This window comes from Tiliqua scincoides, chromosome 9 (genome assembly GCF_035046505.1).
Source record: "Tiliqua scincoides isolate rTilSci1 chromosome 9, rTilSci1.hap2, whole genome shotgun sequence".
Lineage (NCBI taxonomy): Eukaryota > Metazoa > Chordata > Lepidosauria > Squamata > Scincidae > Tiliqua > Tiliqua scincoides.
Genome location: NC_089829.1, coordinates 2,889,175 through 2,905,941, shown reverse-complemented (window position 1 = coordinate 2,905,941; position 16,767 = coordinate 2,889,175). Strand labels below are relative to the sequence as shown.

General features: G+C 47.7%; 2 protein-coding genes across 5 annotated transcripts; one reads left to right on the top strand and one right to left on the bottom strand.

Moving 5' to 3' along the window:
- The first annotated feature begins 301 nt into the window (after positions 1-301).
- On the top strand, positions 302-11,789 carry LOC136660602 (F-box only protein 6-like). Of its 3 annotated transcripts, none has more exons than XM_066637892.1 (6): positions 302-466; positions 1,990-2,273; positions 2,936-3,062; positions 3,561-3,656; positions 4,362-4,494; positions 5,059-7,630. In XM_066637892.1, the coding sequence occupies exons 2-6, from the start codon at positions 2,015-2,017 to the stop codon at positions 5,203-5,205; spliced, it is 762 nt and encodes a 253-aa protein (XP_066493989.1). In that variant the 5' UTR covers positions 302-466; positions 1,990-2,014; the 3' UTR covers positions 5,206-7,630. The 3 variants fall into 3 exon arrangements, with proteins under 3 accessions (XP_066493989.1, XP_066493987.1, XP_066493988.1); XM_066637890.1 differs by having other exon boundaries at positions 342-421; XM_066637891.1 differs by lacking the exon at positions 5,059-7,630 and adding an exon at positions 11,277-11,789 and having other exon boundaries at positions 389-466.
- Positions 7,442-16,512, bottom strand: MAD2L2 (mitotic arrest deficient 2 like 2). Of its 2 annotated transcripts, none has more exons than XM_066637894.1 (9): positions 16,401-16,512; positions 15,504-15,555; positions 14,650-14,768; positions 12,123-12,194; positions 11,570-11,670; positions 10,935-11,029; positions 10,441-10,514; positions 9,643-9,735; positions 7,442-7,996 (listed from the first exon to the last, which is right to left on the bottom strand). In XM_066637894.1, exons 2-9 carry the CDS (start codon positions 15,541-15,543, stop codon positions 7,955-7,957), a joined length of 636 nt encoding a protein of 211 aa, XP_066493991.1. In that variant the 5' UTR covers positions 15,544-15,555; positions 16,401-16,512; the 3' UTR covers positions 7,442-7,954. The 2 variants fall into 2 exon arrangements, with proteins under 2 accessions (XP_066493991.1, XP_066493990.1); XM_066637893.1 differs by having other exon boundaries at positions 16,158-16,493.
- Between the last annotated feature and the right edge of the window lie 255 nt (positions 16,513-16,767).

The following is a 16,767-nucleotide window of genomic DNA, read 5'->3' as shown; positions in this document are numbered from 1 at the left end:
GAGGCTCCCTTGGGCCCCGCCGCCCGAAGGAGAGGGGCTAGCCAGGGGGAGGCTCCGGGCCAACCTTCGTGCTTTGCACCCCCAGCTGCGCCAGTGTTTTGCAGCGACGCCCTCCGGGCCTCGCGAACAGAAGGAGTCCGGAGAGCCCCTTCTCCGCCCCGGCACAGGCCTTCCGCAGCGCCCCCCCCCGCTCGCCCGCACGTCGTCTGAATGGGCGCGACCCTACACGCGCGTGACCGGGAGGGGCGGGCCGGGCCGGGCCGGGAGTTCCCTTCGTGCGCCCGCCTGCGGGGGAGGCGCCCGCGCCGGGTTGGCTGCCGCTCCCCTTCCGGCGGCTTCCTGCGTTCCAGCGGCGGGCGGCGCTTCCTCGGTCTGTGCCGCGGCTTCTGCGGGGCAGGGACCCTTTCCCGGCGCTGAGCAGGTCAGCCTCGAGCGGGCCCCGCCTCTGTGCACGGCGGCAGCTCAGGTAGGCCCCGCCCGGCACCCTGATGATACCGGACGGGGCGGGGAGACCTTGGGCAACAGATCCGTGTTGGGGGCAAGAGACCCTCCCCATGTTGCTTCTTAAAGCCCCCTGCAGAGATGGATGCGGCTGAGAGAGACACTAGTCAACCCGGGGCAACACTGCAGGGTTGTTGTAAGCCACACTAGGAGCCCTCCCTACACCTGTAACGCGGGGAGGATTCCCAACTGTCGAATGAGCCTTGAACCACAAGCAGCAGTAATGGACGGGGGGAGGGTCGCTGCTGCCACATCCCCCTGGACTGTGACCCTGGGTCAGCCTCTCGCAAGCAGAAGAAGCGCGTCTCCAGCAGCAGAATGCCAACAGCTGTGTCTCCCCCACCCCCCAGTTTCTAGTACCCAGAAGTATTCAGAGGCCCTGTTTGTCTAAACAGGCTGTTGTAGGCTATTTTCAGGGCAGTGGCATAGCATCAGCTGCCCGGGTCAAAGAAGATTTTGTAGTCCCCCATATGACAAAATCCATTTATTTAAGTAAATAAATAAAAGGTTTTCTGGTTAATTGGCCATAACTTTTGATAGATTGCAGATATTCCAATGCAGTTTGTTTCATTGCATTTTGTGTTAAATTACCGTTTCAGTGATATATCTCATGATGGTGGTATTATTATTATTATTCACATCAAAATGGCAACACAGCTGATAATGATCATATACACACAAAAAACACAACATTTATCAGCTGGTAAATCCTCATCCACACAGACATCTGCCTGGCATCCAGGTGTAGATGAGATACCGACGAAGGATGGATGGACACTGTACCAATTATGGCAGTCTTCTGTAATTCGACTAGTATTATTGCCAGGGCATCCAGTTGTGCAAAGTACTCATTAAATTGTGTTGATATTGTTCCTAATGCACCAATTACTATTAGCAGCACTTTTACATGCTTCATCCAGATACGTGTCAATTCTATGCACAGGTCACAGTATTTGGATACTTTCTTCTGTTCTTTCTCCAAAATTCACAAGTCGCCAGGAATGGCGACATCAATGATTTACACACGCCTGGCTTCTATGATAGTAATATCTGGAGTATTGGCCTCCACGTGTCTGTCAGCCTGTATCCAAAAGATGATGATGATGATGATGATGATTTTATTATACTTACCAAGGTTTTCACAGTTTTGGCCACTAGTGTCAAGCTCAGCTTGTTGCATGCTGCCCAGTGCAATCACCACTTCTGTACTCCCCTTAGTTACACCATGCTTTGGGAGTAACCGGACAGATGCTCCCACGAGGTCCGCAATCCCGTGAAGACAAACTGCCTTCTGCTGCTGTTGGTCTCCAGCTTCAGGGTAGAGTACCTCTGCACATGGTGGTTCAGCTGTTGAGTATAATATGCACCATCAATCTGCCTGGTTCCAGGCAAGGGAGGTGATGATAAAGGAAAAATGTGTCCTTCTGAGCACATGCAGACTGTCTCTCTCTCTCTGTGGACCTGACTCTTAGTTGCTCTTCTTTGCAGGGTGCTAAGATCTCTCCAAAGGAACATGGTGAATATTGGGGACCTGCCAGAGGATGTCATGCTGGAGATCCTGTCTTTTGTTCCCGCAAGGCACCTGGTTCGCAGTTGCCGGTTGGTGTGCTTGTTGTGGCGAGATCTGGTGGACCTGTCCACGCTGTGGAAACGCAAGTGCCAGCAAGAAGGCTACCTCTCTGAGACACCAGACTCTGGCAACCGAGACTGGAGAATCTTCTACTTCCTCTGCAACCTGAAGAGAAATTTAATCAGGAATCCTTGTGCCGAAGGTTTGTCTGTTTTGGAGTAGAGAACAACATTTCTCCAGGACTTAAACATGATTCACATCTTAGGGCTGAGCTTCACTTCCAGAAAAGTTGTAGGACTGTACCACTCCTAGGACTGTACCACTTCATAATGCAGGTGTGGGGGAACGCTCTCCACATTCTTTGGACGCTTTGGACGCTCTCCACATTCAAACAAAGCAAGCCTCTCCTTGCCTGCAGAAAGGTTGCATCTCAATGGGAAGGCAAAAAAATGGTGCCTTTCTTTCTGACATGCTAGCTCTCTATGGGTGAGGAGAATGTGAAAGGACTGGGCAGGATAACTACATTTCCCAGGGTTCCATGCAGAGGTGGATATGCTGTTATGCTCTTATAGATGCAGAAAATGAAAGAACTTGCTCTATTCAGTGATAAAATGGGAGTGATGCTTTGCAGTGTCTGAACCCTTTTACAGCATTTGAGCTTGTGAATGATACATGTTCTTTTCTTTTGAATGTGTGCAAAAGGGGCCATGGGACGGAAGGAGTGTTTTGAGTTCCAGAGAGATGTCTGCAGCCATTGCTGTACCCACTACACAAGCTGCCCACCCAGCAGGGTTTTGCCCCAAATCTCTTTTGTAGCACTTACTGCCTCCCCCACCATAGTCCTTCTTTGTGATTTTTCATCAGACGCATTTAATTCCTGGAGTTTCCAGTCCAATGAAGGAAACGAGTGGAAGGTTGAAGAGTTGCCTGGAGATTGCGGAAAGGACTTCCCACATCCACACATTCGAAAATACTTTGTCACGTCATACGGGTGAGGGTGTTTAGGCTGGAATTGGGTTTATTTGCCAGACTACAGAGTTGGCAATGGTCATCAGCGGTGCAAAGATCTGGTGGCCACCAGGAACTTGAAAACTTGTCCTTTAATAGTTTCAAGCAGTGCTCAGCCTTGCAATACGTTAAAGGAATAGTTGCATCATAGAGTCTGGTGTTTCAGCTTTTACCAGATGGTGCTGCAATCCTGTTTAATATGACTTGAATCTAAGATGCAGCAGCAGAAATTATGAAGCAGACTTACCCTGAGCTCTGTATTGGTCCATCAAGCATTCTTTCAATGCCGCATCTCAGCTCTGGAAAGGTTTGGGTAATTACGAGCGTCTGTAAGTGTATGTAGGGGAAAACTGGAGGGGATTGGAATGTGCTCATGAGAACAGGCTCCCTTCCTGGGGCAATCTTTGTCTCTTCCTGCAGTGTAGTTTTGCAGTTTGGCAAATATATTTGCAACCCTGAATAATAATATTTTCTCCTGTAGGCCTTGCGTTAAGTTTCAACTCTTCTCCTTAAAGGATGAAGGCTACTGGGATGAGCTGATGGATGAAACCAGGCCTGATATTGTGGTGAAAGATTGGTGAGTAGAAAAAAAAGGTGGAAAGCAACTCAATTTGAAGCGTGATGATAATATTTGAAACTAAATGATGTGGGATTACGTTACCTGGTTCTGTAGGTACCTGCTCAGCCCCTGAGATCAACCTCAGGAACTCTCCTATCCAGGCCATTACTAATAGAGATCCAGCCAGCCTATGCAGAGATGGGGCCTTTTAAGCCAGATGATGCTTAAAAACTTTCCTCCTGAAATCCACTCTTAGTATAATTATTAATAGTTTGTTTATTTGTATTGTTTTAATAATTGTGTATAATTTAGGGAGGAAAAGTTGGATAGCAAAATGAAAGTAATTGCTAAAGAAGCAAAAGGAGGAAATTAAAAATGGAGAGGGGGGATTGCAACAGGTGCTGGAAGACTTGGCTATGGGTAAGCTGGAGTGGATTCCTATAAATGGTTAGAAGAGCTCACCCTCATTTGAGGTTTTCCAACAGAGGCTTAGTGGTCACCTGTCAGGGATGCTGTAGCAGCAGGTTCCAATGTCCCTATGTGTGGTGCAGATAAGGGTGTTCTGATGTCCCTATGTGTGGTGCAGATATCACTGTGATGATATCTGCATACGATGTTTGCAGTGATCACCGTATCAAGTGATCACCGTAGAGGTGCAAAGGCATAATGGACTTGCTTAACAGTTGAGGTCCTCCTGCTTTTTCACCACTCTCCCCAAACCAGGTATGCTGCGCGATTCGATTGCGGCTGTCGATACCAACTGACTGTGCAGCTTCTCTCCGCGGACTACATTGTCCTCCAAGAATTTCATCCTGATGATGTGATTCTACAGCCAGGCGATGTGGACTGGTGTGAGGTAAAGGAGCCTGCAATAGAAGTCCTCAATGGGGCCTTCTGGAGACCCTTTTGTGCAACTGCTGCTAAAGTCAAATGTTTTTGAAAGCTTTCGATGGAGTAGCCTATGGATGTCTACTCAGGAATAAGTTTCATTAAATTCATTAGGACTTTCTCCCAGGAAAGCCTTAGGCTGCAGTCCTATAAACACTTAGCTAAGAGTATACTCTGTTGAACATAATGGGACTTCTGAGTAGACACACCTAGGATTGTGCTCTTTGCACCCTCTGGTAGGTGATATTAGCAACCTTCTGCTCCTGAAGCTGGTGGTTCACTCTACCCAGTAGTCATGCTAAATGGAACCATGCTAAATGGAGCCATGCTAAGTAGTCTGGATGCTTCAGTGGGGAGGCCAAACAATCAGCTGAGGAGAGCTGTTGCTTTCATCACCTGCTTCCCGGAGGTACTTGGTCGAACACTGTGGGATGCTGGACTCGGAGGCCTCTTGTCACTGAAGTTCTCGGGACATGATCTGGACTGGCAGGAACAATATCTAAATATCCCCCTCTCCTTTTATCTCGTTCAGGTGTCTCATACTTTTCACAACTACGCACCTGGCGTCCGCCGCATCCTCTTTAGCCATGGAGGTCAAGACACGCAGTTCTGGGCTGGCTGGTATGGTGTCAGAGTAACCAACAGCAGCCTCACCATTGGCCCAGAGGTGGCAGAGTGAATATGGCAGCACTGAGATGCTCGGGTCACGGACATGCTTGGGTGAAATTTGCAATGCTTTCTTCCCCATGTGCAGTTTATGGGTGAAGCTTCTCTTTTAATTTTCTGACCAGCGGTGGTCACATTTGACCATGTACAGGTATACGTGGCTTCAGCGGTGGGCCCAGTTTGAAAGAGTGTTTTGGATATACTGACCGTTTTCATCCCCAGGACTGAATGCCTGGGAAATCAATTTTCCTGGTTATTGCAGCTGTGGGATTTGCATAGCTCTGATTGGCCAGTGCTTGTGTATGTCTCAAAGCCCCATGCTCCTTCTCAGAGCAGATTTAGAAGAGCAAAAAAAAGAGAGAAAAATAAAGTGCCAAATAAATGTTTGATAAGACAACCATGCAGGCAGTTATCAGCCACCCCATCTGAACCATTGGAGAAGGGGAACTGGGAGTGACAATCGAATGCAGTTGGGACCTGCAGTGTGGTGCTGCTGCACACTTTCAGAGCTATTTAGCATGTCCTTGTGTCCAGAGTGAGAGGATGTCACTCCATGGCACAGCATCTGCTAGGTAGTCAAAGTCCTACCTGTTTAAAAAGAACTTGGGTGGCTGGTCTGGGGAAATCCCTCTGTCTTGCCTGCCCAAGGCCAGTTTATTTATTTCAATAATTTCTACCCCGCTTTCTTTTCCCACTGGTGAATACAAAGCAGTGTAGAATGAGGAATACCAAGAGTCAAAGAGAATAGCAATAAGATAATAGCCAGGCAAGTAAGAAAGTGTTGTCCTTGACCAATGGTTCAAGGGCCACTCAGCACTAAAAAGCCACTAAAAGCATGGCAGGGCTCAGATAGGCTCCCTCCCTGAGACTTTGGCGAGTCGGTCTGTACTAAGATTTGAGGGATCAGCAGGCTGGTTTACATGGCTGCTGATCAGGAGGGCCTATCACTCTGGGGCAGAGCACACACTAAACCCCTGGAAGCTCCTAGCGTATATGCCCAAAGCAGTTGTCTTCAGCTGGCAAGTTGCCACCGCCATCTCCAGTGCACATCGTAGGACACTCCTAGTGCATATCTTTATGTTGTCTTGATGTTGGGCACTTCCAACTTCTTTGTTTGCATTACAGGCAGATATTTGTCTATGCTTCTGTATGTATGTATGCACATGAAGGGCTGTGTTTGCGTTTGCTGTTTTGAAAGGGAATGCAGGGTCCAACTTGTTCCAGGCAGCACACACCCCTGTAGGCCATTGTATGTGACTAGCAAATCAAGCCTACAAATTGACAGTTTTCACACTCAGTAAACACGTACAGTGTGATGTGTGGATTGCCCAGGGAAAAGATTGTGCAGTGTTCAGATTCTGTAACAGGGGCCACAAAGGCATCATAGTGAGAGCAGACACTTGAATCAAGCTACATTAAGGTAGCAGAGGGGTGAAGAGCCACCATCTTAGCTGTAGAACTATGGGGGGGCTTTACCTTGACCCTCTTCTCCTCAAGCCTACCATCTTATCAGCATAGCTCCTACAGCCATGCACACCAGATTAATTCAAGCCTAAAGCAGCTTCCTTCCCCACCATCTCTATATGGAGGGTGGAAGGACGATGTTCCCATTTGTATGTTGACCAAATTCACGTTCAGGGGTTTTCTGTTCTGTAGGTGATACAAGACAGGGAAGGGTTAAAATTGGGCATTCTGCCCCTGAGCCCAGTGGGCACTTGGTGGCATCACCTCTGTTCATCTTCAACCAAAGAACACCATTTAGCACACCTCGGAAAATGGTTCCTGTGTGTCCCTCTCTCTTCAACACAGAGGGGTGTATAATCTTGGAGTGTTTATTACCAGTGCATGCATTAAAACTATTCAGCTACATTTTTCTTGAGCTCCCACCACAGCCCCCCCCCCGTCTCTTTCCTGCTTTGTCACTGACAAAGTCGGGGTGAAGTTGGGGTGTTTGGTTTCTCACTGTGCGTGTTTACTACTTTTGGACACTGACCTGCACTTCACTGTCATTTGCCCAGCTTGGAGAGATTCTTCCAGAGCCCTTCTGAATGTGCTTTGGGTTTTGTCACCCTGAACATAGTTTGGCATCACCTGCAAACATGACCACGACATTCTTTGCCTCCAATTCCAGGTCACTGATGAACAGCTTAAAAAGCTCAAGTTCCCATATAGATTCATGGGGGATCCACTACCTTCTCCCCACTGTCAAAACTGCCCACTTTGCAAGCCATCCATTCAGATGGAACCAGTTTACAGTGAAAAAAATCCCCATTTATTGATAGCCAGAAATATCACAGTAGTCTCCTCCTGAACAGGTTAACCACCTTGGACAGAGTCATGACATACTCACATTCCACATGCCTCTCTCTCTCTCTCTCTCTCTCTCTCACACACACACACACACACACACACACACAGACCAAAACATTACATCAAAACTCATTAATATTCACAATGAGAGGCAGCTCCTCTGTGTGCTCCTCCTCCTCCCCAAGTACACAGGTCTCTCAAGCTGTGACGCAGGCAACATACAGACACCCACCCACTGAAGTTGGCAGGACTTTTTTCTACAGGAGTCTCTTGTCTACAGAAGAGCACTTTTTAAAAACGTACACGTCCACGCCAGAGAGGCCTTGGCACAGTGTCAAAAGTCACCACAGATGGCAGTGAACACCAGCTTTGGCAACTACAGAGAGATGTCAGGTCAGTTCTGGCTCCCCTTGAAGATCTTGAGATTGCAGGCATATTGAGAATGGCTGGTCTTAAGTTCCTTTCTGAGCCCGCTCCTCTACATACAGCTGCATCTGGACACACAGGAAGATTTAAAGCAATCATTGATAAGTTAACACCATTTGTATTTGGAGTTCAGATCATTTCAAGTTCAACTTTTTTTTTTTTAAACATTCCAGTTCAATAACCAGTTTGGATGTTTAGAACTGGTTTAGATGTAGTTCAAGTAAAAAAAATATCAAACACTTTGCTTGCAAGATATCAGGTGAATCCAATAATGCATATTCAACTTTGAGACCAATACCCAGATGTTTGTAAATAGTTTCTTTTTGGAATGTTCAGACGGTTTTTTCAAATTTAGTTGCGCTCACTGGATATTTAATTTATTAAAGTAACAAAATAATGCCTCTCTGCCTAACAGCTAAAACCCACAGTGATGCACTCTTAAGGTAAATGTCATAACAGTTTAGCAGAACTGTGTACTGTTCAGCAGAGCTCTGCAGGGCTTCGGGGGCTTCATAGTTCCTCCCCACAGATATGTAAACTCACCCCTGGTGAGATTCTGGTTTTAGACCAGAATCAGAATCCATGACTGCCTCTAATATCTCAGACTGGGGAAGAGCCAGAGAGCACCTTCAGTTGCAGAAATTGGCATTCACTGGGAAAGAGTTTAGAAAGTTTGCTCCTTAAACCAAGTTTGCCATATCCACCCAATCCAGTTTACCTTCATGAATCCAATATGTAAACTGCAGTAAGTGGCAGGCCAATTAGCAGCTCTCAGGCTTGCAATATTTCCAACAGCACCCCCTGTTCTCCACACAGTTTGTCTGCCCCCTCGACTTAACTGAAGCGTAATTGTGGGGTTGGGGAGGGGGACTGAAAGGCAACAAAAGCAGCTGTTGTTGAAGGAAGTCTTTTCAATGCCCAGCACTGATATGAGTTGGCAAGAGCAAAAAAACTTCTTTGAGATATAGCACATAAATCTAAGGACTGGAAAACTCAAAGAGAGGGAGAACAAGTGCATGAATTGAACAAGGTTATTGGGAGCAGGAAGTTCTCCCTCCCCCCTCTCTGGCTCAGTTTGGCTAGTAAGCCAGGAATGGCGATGTGGCTTAGTTTGGCTCACTTGCATGAGCCATTTGCCCTATAGCCCTTCTGCTGGTGTAAGGACACACTGAGTCTGGATTTGTGACGTAGACTAGGGAGAGCAGGAACTTAGCTTAGACCAGTGGCCTTTGACTTGTCAAGAGCCAGAACCCTCATTGTGCAGTAAAACTGCAACACATGCAGTAGGGGGTCTAGAGCAAGCAGGTTGGACCACAACTCTCAATGTAGCGCTGCCTACAGAATTGTGCTGCTGGGTACAGTGAGACTTGACTCAGGAGTCTTAGAGTGCATGCAGGTCCTTTTTCCCATTGGTCAGAGGAGATAACTGCAGGCAGAAAACACTGCTACCCAGAATCCTCCTGGTCCTGAGAATCAGGTGATGCAGAAGAGCCAACTGTTGGCCATTCTCTATTGTAAAAGCTACAAGGTGTACTTCCTCAGTTTGGCTGACCTGCCTGTGAAGGCAACTTCCTGGTTCCAGGCCAGCCTGTTGCCACTGCATCTCCAGTCCTAAGAAGCTGGGCATGGCCAGCATGAAGATTTGGATGCCCATCAGAAGAAAATTCACCACTCTTCAAAAAGATATCCTTCTAAGAAAAAGTGTACCGCTTACCTTTAAAAGGTCTGACGTCATGGTCTTCAGAGGGATCAGCCGTGGGTCACGCATGTGGACATCTTGCTCATCAGCGAGGATCCAGGGGAAATCCTTTGGGCAAAGATTTGGTGCTGGTTTACTATTAGCTATTATAATGTTAGCCCAATGTTGACCCAATGGGAATGGGTCAATTGACTTCATTTGCATTTGAGGGATGTGGAAGTTCTGACTATGGCCTCACAGGTGGCCCCATTCATACACACATGCACACAAACCAATTACTGCCTGGCACTGCAGCCATCAAGGGATAAATGCTTATATGTGAAATGTTGATGGGCAAATATTATTATTATTATTATTATTAATAATAATATTATTAACTTTATATACCACTTTTCAACGAAAAGTTCACAAAGCGGTTTACAGAGAAAATAAAACAACTAATGGCTCCCTGCCCCAAAAGGGCTCACAATCTAAAAAGATGCAAAAGCACACCAGCAGACAGCCACTAGAAAAGACACTGCCGGGGTGAGGAGGGCCAGTTACTCTTTCCCTGCTAATAAGAGGACACCCACTTGAAAAAGTGCCTCTTACCCAATTAGCAGGGGTAATATGTCAGTGCTTCCCCCACCACATACCCAATATGGCTTAGAAATAAGTGAAATAACACATTCACAAATAGCTTTTGAGACTATTAACAGCAGAAAGAATCAGCCACATTTCTGGGCTATACAAGAAGCAGCAGCCTTGATAGGAAATTTTATGATTTGCTGGTTTCCTTTTGCAAATCCTGCAATTTAATCCTCTCCCCCCTACCTTGATCACTTGGATCTTCTCCATGTTGCGGGTAGCGGCTTCTCGTGTGTGAACCAGGACAGTAAAAGTACAGCCTCCAAGAAAGGGATATTGGAGAAAGCTCATTAGAAGCCTAAGAGGGAACTGGGTGCTGATGCAATAGCATCCAAGCTCCACCACGTGAGCTCTGGGTGAAATGCAGTTGGTTCATAGACATATTAGGGAGGATCTATAGATCACTGGCAGAAAACAGGCCTTGCATGCAGAAGGTTCACTCAGGCTCACTCTCCAGGTAAGATAATGAAAATTTCCCATTTGAAAGCCTAGAGAGTAACTACCAGTTGGTGCTGCCAATACTGAGTTAGCCAGACAGGTAACTGGAGGAAGTGTGTGGTGGGGGGAGGGGGAAAAGGTATTCAGTACAAACTCCTACTCATTCCCACCCCTTCTTTGAGGAGAGAGAATAGGCAAGAAATCCAAAAACCAATTAAGTAACGAACAGCTTGCCAGCCTACCTGGAGGGTTGTTGTCTAGCACGGCATCACACACGCTGATCTTCAAGATGAAGGCCCGCAGCAGCTGTTCCACATGGTTCAGAAGTGAATCTGAGCTGGGGTGGGAAAAAGAGGAAGAAGACTGTGGTGATCGCAGGGAAAAAAGGATTTGCACAAATAGTTTACTTTGGTTCAGAAAACCAAATCCTTTTGGAAGAAGGAGCAAGGAGGGTACGTGCAATTCTTCAGGGAAGGATCCCTTGCACCCCTTTCCAGGTCTATCAGAGATCGGTTTTGTTAAGGTATATGCTCAAGATCTCATAATTCAGGTTAATTTCGGCCTTATGCTCTCTCCTGTAACAGCTCTCCAGATCTCAGCCAAAGGTCCTTCTCCTCATATCTGAAGATGCTGTCAGTGACTGAAGCTGGAATCCTCCAAGTGCAAAGTTGGTGCCTACCACCGAGTAAAGGCCAAGGTAGAGATTCTTCCTCCTCTTGCAGGAGGAACCTATACTACAGGCCTTTGCTTACAGGCACACAGCCAATCACTGGGCAGACATGCAATGACTCAGGGCCAACAAGCTCCAATCCTGTGAAACCGACTTCTCACTAGAGAAGAGCAACACTTTGAAGCAGCCTAGTAGAAAGGCTCTCACCTGATAGACAGCAAGGGTGGTTGCGTGATTTCAAAGACAAACCTCTCCACCGGATGGTGCTCCTTGTCCAGGATGACCACTACAACCTTTTCCACATCATTCTGAAAGGCAATCAAAACACAGGAACTTTCTTTTTCTTCATTCTACTGAACAGGTTTCTGTGAAATCTGGGAGCCTGGGAGTTCAACCCAAACTAACTTGATTTTAATAGGAGATATTTTTATTGCTTTTGTTTTGATTGGTTATTGTTCTGTTGGCTACTTTTTTGCAATAATAAAAAAAAATCTCAGGATGAGGAAATTAAGGGCCCAATTCTATCCAGCTTTCCAGCTCCAGTGCAACTGCAATGCAGCCCTGAGGTAAGGGAACAAATGTTCTCATACCTTCAGGAGGCCTCTGTGACTGCCTCCGCACTACAGGATGCGGTGCACGCCCCATTGGCATGGCTGCACTGGAAAATTGGATAGGATTGGGCCCTAAGTTGGAAACAGAACTAAAAATTGAACCAGACAACTCCTGCAGCTCCCTCATAGATTGTCCTTTCTTGACTCACCTTTTCCAGCAGAGGCTTGATACAGTGAAGGGTGTCCTGGATGTATTGATTCAGCTCTGGGTGGCAAGACATCTGTTCAAACAGAGTGAAGAATATCTAGTTGCAAAGAATATCCTCCCTTTTCCATGATCCCATTGTTGTACATGCTGACAATGAGCAAGGTGTGTAAGTTCTGAAATTCAGCACCCCAAAAGCCTCTGCTTGCATTTTGTTTTAAAAGTCAAGTTTCTAGTTCTTATATTTCAATAGAGAATAGTTGGAAAACGTGTGAGCAGAGGGCGGGGCAACCCCAGAATCCAGAGATGGAAAAAGAAAGAGCAGGGTTTTCAGCAACTAAGGTCACTAGGCATCACTAGGGTTTGCGTCACCTGGTGTGGGAGGCCAGTGCGTCACCCCCCTGCAGTGGGCGGGGCAACATTCTAAGTGGTAGGCATGGTGATCTACCATCGCCCCGCCCCCACTGGTTTTTTTGGCTATACCTTTTGATAGAATAAAGATATTTCAATGTAGTTTGTTTCATCACATTCTGCATGAAATTACACATTAATTGATATATAACAGAGGTGCCCAAACCCTTGCCCTGGCCCATCAAGGCCTCTCAATGCCAGTCTCCAAGGAGCCTCTGGCCCTCCAGAGATTGTTGGAGCCCACACTGGTCTGACGCAACTGCTCTCAGTGTGAGGGCGATTGTTTGACCTCTCACGTGAGCTGTGGGATGAGCGCTCTCTCCACTGCTTGTTGTTTCACGTCTGTGATGCAGTAGCAAAGGAAAGGCCAGTCTTGCTTTGTGCAAAGCCTTTTATAGGCCTTGAGCTATTGCAAGACCTTCATTCATTCATATAAGTTCATCTTTAATATATTCATTTATGTAAACATATGCAAATTTATTCAAATTTTAAATGTAAATTAATTAATTCCCCCCGGCCCCCCCAACAGTGTCAGAGAGACAATGTGGCCCTCCTGCCAAAAACTTTGGACACCCCTGATATATAACATGATGGTATTATTCCTCCAAACTCTGATTTTAGTGATTTTGGTCCCTAGTGGTGTCACCTCCCCCCAGGGTGTCAACTTATTAACACCTTATTGGAGCAGTTCTCAAACTTTTAGCACTGGGACCCACTTCTTGGAATGACAATCTGTCCAGGACCCATCATAAAGCAAATTAAAATAAATAATTATAAATAAATAAATTTATTTATAAATAAATTAAAGTAAAATCAATAAATAAGGGAAAGCCAGCCCTGTTCCACCAAGTGAATTTTCTCTGTAGCCTGCCTGCAATAACACCCCCCCCAAAAAGAATCAGTAAGATTTTCACCCCTACCCAGTACCCAGTTCAATTTAAGTTCTTGTATTTCAAGCATATCACTATCAGGACCCACCTATCTTTGCAAGTCTGAGAGCCCAATCCTATGCCTATCTACTCAAAAGTAAGTCCCATTATAGTCAGCGGGGCTTACTCCCAGGAAAGTGTGGATAGGACTGCAGCCTAAAACAGATAAAAATTTCACCTTACCCTGTCAAGCCTGTTTCATTCTTTTTATGGGGGGGCTGCCTTCTGGAGCATTTGTTGAACTCCAGTTGCATCAAATCAGGATCATTCTGGTGGCCTCACATTTCCCTTTGCCTGACCTGCCCAGGACCATGTGGTTTAGTTTCGCTTTCCATAGGGCTCAATACATTCGCCAGCTTGGAGGGAGGGACCTCCTCTGGTGTTTTTGGGGGGGCTACATTCATTGGATCAGGACCATTCTGGGATTGTTGGATTCCTCTCAGCCTGCCCTTTCAGAGGGACTAAGGCATGTTCACCTACTCGTGCGTAAACACGAGATACCCCTTGGTTTCTCTTTCCATTGGGCTCCGTGCATTTTTTGTTTTCCAGTTTTTTTGCCAATAACGTTTGATAGAAAGGAGATATTTCACTCCCGTTTTTTGCAATGCATTCCGCTCAAAATTCCACATTCAACGGTATATAACATGATGGTATTACTCCTAACCACCACGATTTTAGCGCGTCACCCTCCCAGTGCGCGTCACCCCCCTCTTGCACGTCACCTGGTGCGGCCTGCACCCCCCTAGCGACGCCACTGCTAAGGTGTGACCTTTCCAGAACTCTACAATGGTCTTTTCTTTCTTTCCTAGGAAGAAAGAACATAGGAAGAGCTCTGTTGGACCAGGAGATCTATTTAATCAAACATTTTTGTTTCCAACTGTGGACAACCAGATGTCTCAAGGCAACATGTGAAGGCAGCAGCCCTTTCCCAGCAATTGATATTTAAGAGAGATGCTACCTAAAGGTTCCATTTCTTCCTGATGGCTCATAGGCTTCAGCCAGTGTAAGCAAAAATATATTTAGATGTCATTTTTTTAGCATGGACTGAAGGGAGGGATTGCAAAACAGAAGAAATGAAAAAGAAATAGGAGCTATTGGAGAAGGAGTGGAGGTCTTTTAGAAGGAAAAAGACACCTGAGCAAGAGATGAGCCAGATGGGTGACTCAGGCTAAAGATGGAGCCGTCTCTCACCTGAACAGGTACATTGTACTTTTTCCTCTTCTGGAAGATCCCAGTGGGGTAGACTTCTCGGACGTAAAGGATGAGGTGAACGGCCACTTCTAGAAACTCAGAAAGCACGTCGGCAACGACTGGAAGAAGGAAGAATTTTGAAAAGGGACTAAGAATAAGATGGGATGGAGCAAAGCAGGAGAAAGGAAACATCTGAGTTGGTGCAATTGGAACAACACTATTGGAAGTGTGCATTGGGCAAATGTTGGAAGCTGGGGGCAGTGGTGTAGCTACTAGGGGCAGCGGTAAGCGCTGTGTAAGTAGCCCATCCCACTCACTGTTGCCATCGCTGCTAGATTGGCTCAAAATGGCAGGTGGGAGGGGCCACTTACACAGCACATTGCAATGCCTACAGTGCTAACTGTGCAGCCACCCCCTCCCCCCATAGCTATACCACTGTCTCTTGGCACCTACAGGTTCCACATACTCTTGGAACTCAGTGGGATTTACTCCTAAGTAAGCATGCTTAAAATGGGCTTAAAAAGGGACTGCACAGCTGCATTTCTCCAAGGTCTCAAACAAAGCCTCACCCGGCACTGCTACTAGATCCCTTTAAGAAGAGATGGTCACGTTTTTCTGCATTGAAAACTTGGGCCACTACCTTTCCTATGAGGGAAACTGCCTGCAGAGTCAGACATTGGTCCCTTCTGCTCAGTGTGGTTGCACTGACTGGCAGTGGCTCTCCAGCCCAAAGGACCTTCGCAGCCCCACCTGAAGAGGCATGAACCCAGGACTGTCTGCATGGCAAGCTGCCTTGGCCCACCCCCAGTCCCAGGATGACTCATCTGAGCATGCCCTGCTGCTGCTTCTAGTACCTTGTCCGAAGTTCAGATCCTGCCGGGTTAAGGTGGTCATCGTCCCAGCAACCTTGAAAGGAAGGAAAGAATTGAGACCATTAGAGCAAAGAACCTAAGAAGAGCTATGCTGGATCAGGCCAAAGGCCCATCTAGTCCAGCTTCCTGAATCTGGCCCACCAAATGCTTCAGAGAACACACAAGACAACAGACACAACCTGCATCCTGGTGCCCTCCCCTGCATCTGGCAATCTGAGGTAGCCTACCTCTAAAACCAGGAGCTTGCACAGACCTATCATGACTTGTAACCCGTGGTGGACTTTTCCTCCAGAAAACGAACTCACCCCAGAGATCAACCAGGACGCTGTTTAATCCTCAAGGGGCTGGGAACAATGGGCTGCTTTTCCCTGGCAAGGGTCTCGCACGACTCCAGGGATCCTGGTGGGAGCAAAGCTCCATGCCATTCACAAGGGCTTGCTTGCAAGTAGACATGCAGGCTGCAGTCCTTACCCCATCTATTTGGGGGGGGGGGAAGACCCACTGGGGCTTGCATCTGAGCAAAGCTGCTTGTTGCATCCCACCACAACCCTCTGCAGTGGCTGTTTTAAAGTAAATGTTATTATTTTCAAGTCCCTTGAAAAGCCCCGCTGCCACGGGAGGTGCTCGAGTACTCACAACTGGTGGGGAGCCTGGTGAGGCAGTGCCTCCTCACCCGAATCCTTCAAAAAGCCCCGCTGGCCACGTGAAGTGCTCAGGAACTCCCAACCCCTGGGAGGACACAGCAGCAGAGGACTCCGGCACGTCCCTGTTTCCGAGCACTTGATGCGAACCAGACCCCGCGTCCACGCGGACTCCCAACTGCCGGGGAAGGCTTGCTCCCGAGTAAACAGCCCCCTCCCCACGGATCGCGCTGCAAACCTGCCCAAACCGCCGAGGACGGCCACCTCTCCTGCGCGCGCGCCGCCCTTTCGCCCGTCGGTGGGGAGCGGCGGCTGGCACAGCAGCAGCTCCGCCTCGCCCGACTGGGAGGCTGATGACGGCGGAGGAGGAGGAGGAGGAGGAGCCCTGCCGGCGGACGCGGCCGTTTGACGTGCCCGCCTCTCCCTTCTCCTGGCCCCGGGTCTTAGAGCCCGTGCGCTCCGGTGCGCTGCCCATCACCGGGCATCCCTGCGGCTGGACCAGTGGCGTAGCCGTGGGGTGCAAAGTACTAGGTTTTTCAGGGAGCCTCACCGCGGCGTGCAAGCGGCCCCCCCCCTTCGGAGCCATTCTGGGGGAGGCGACGCTG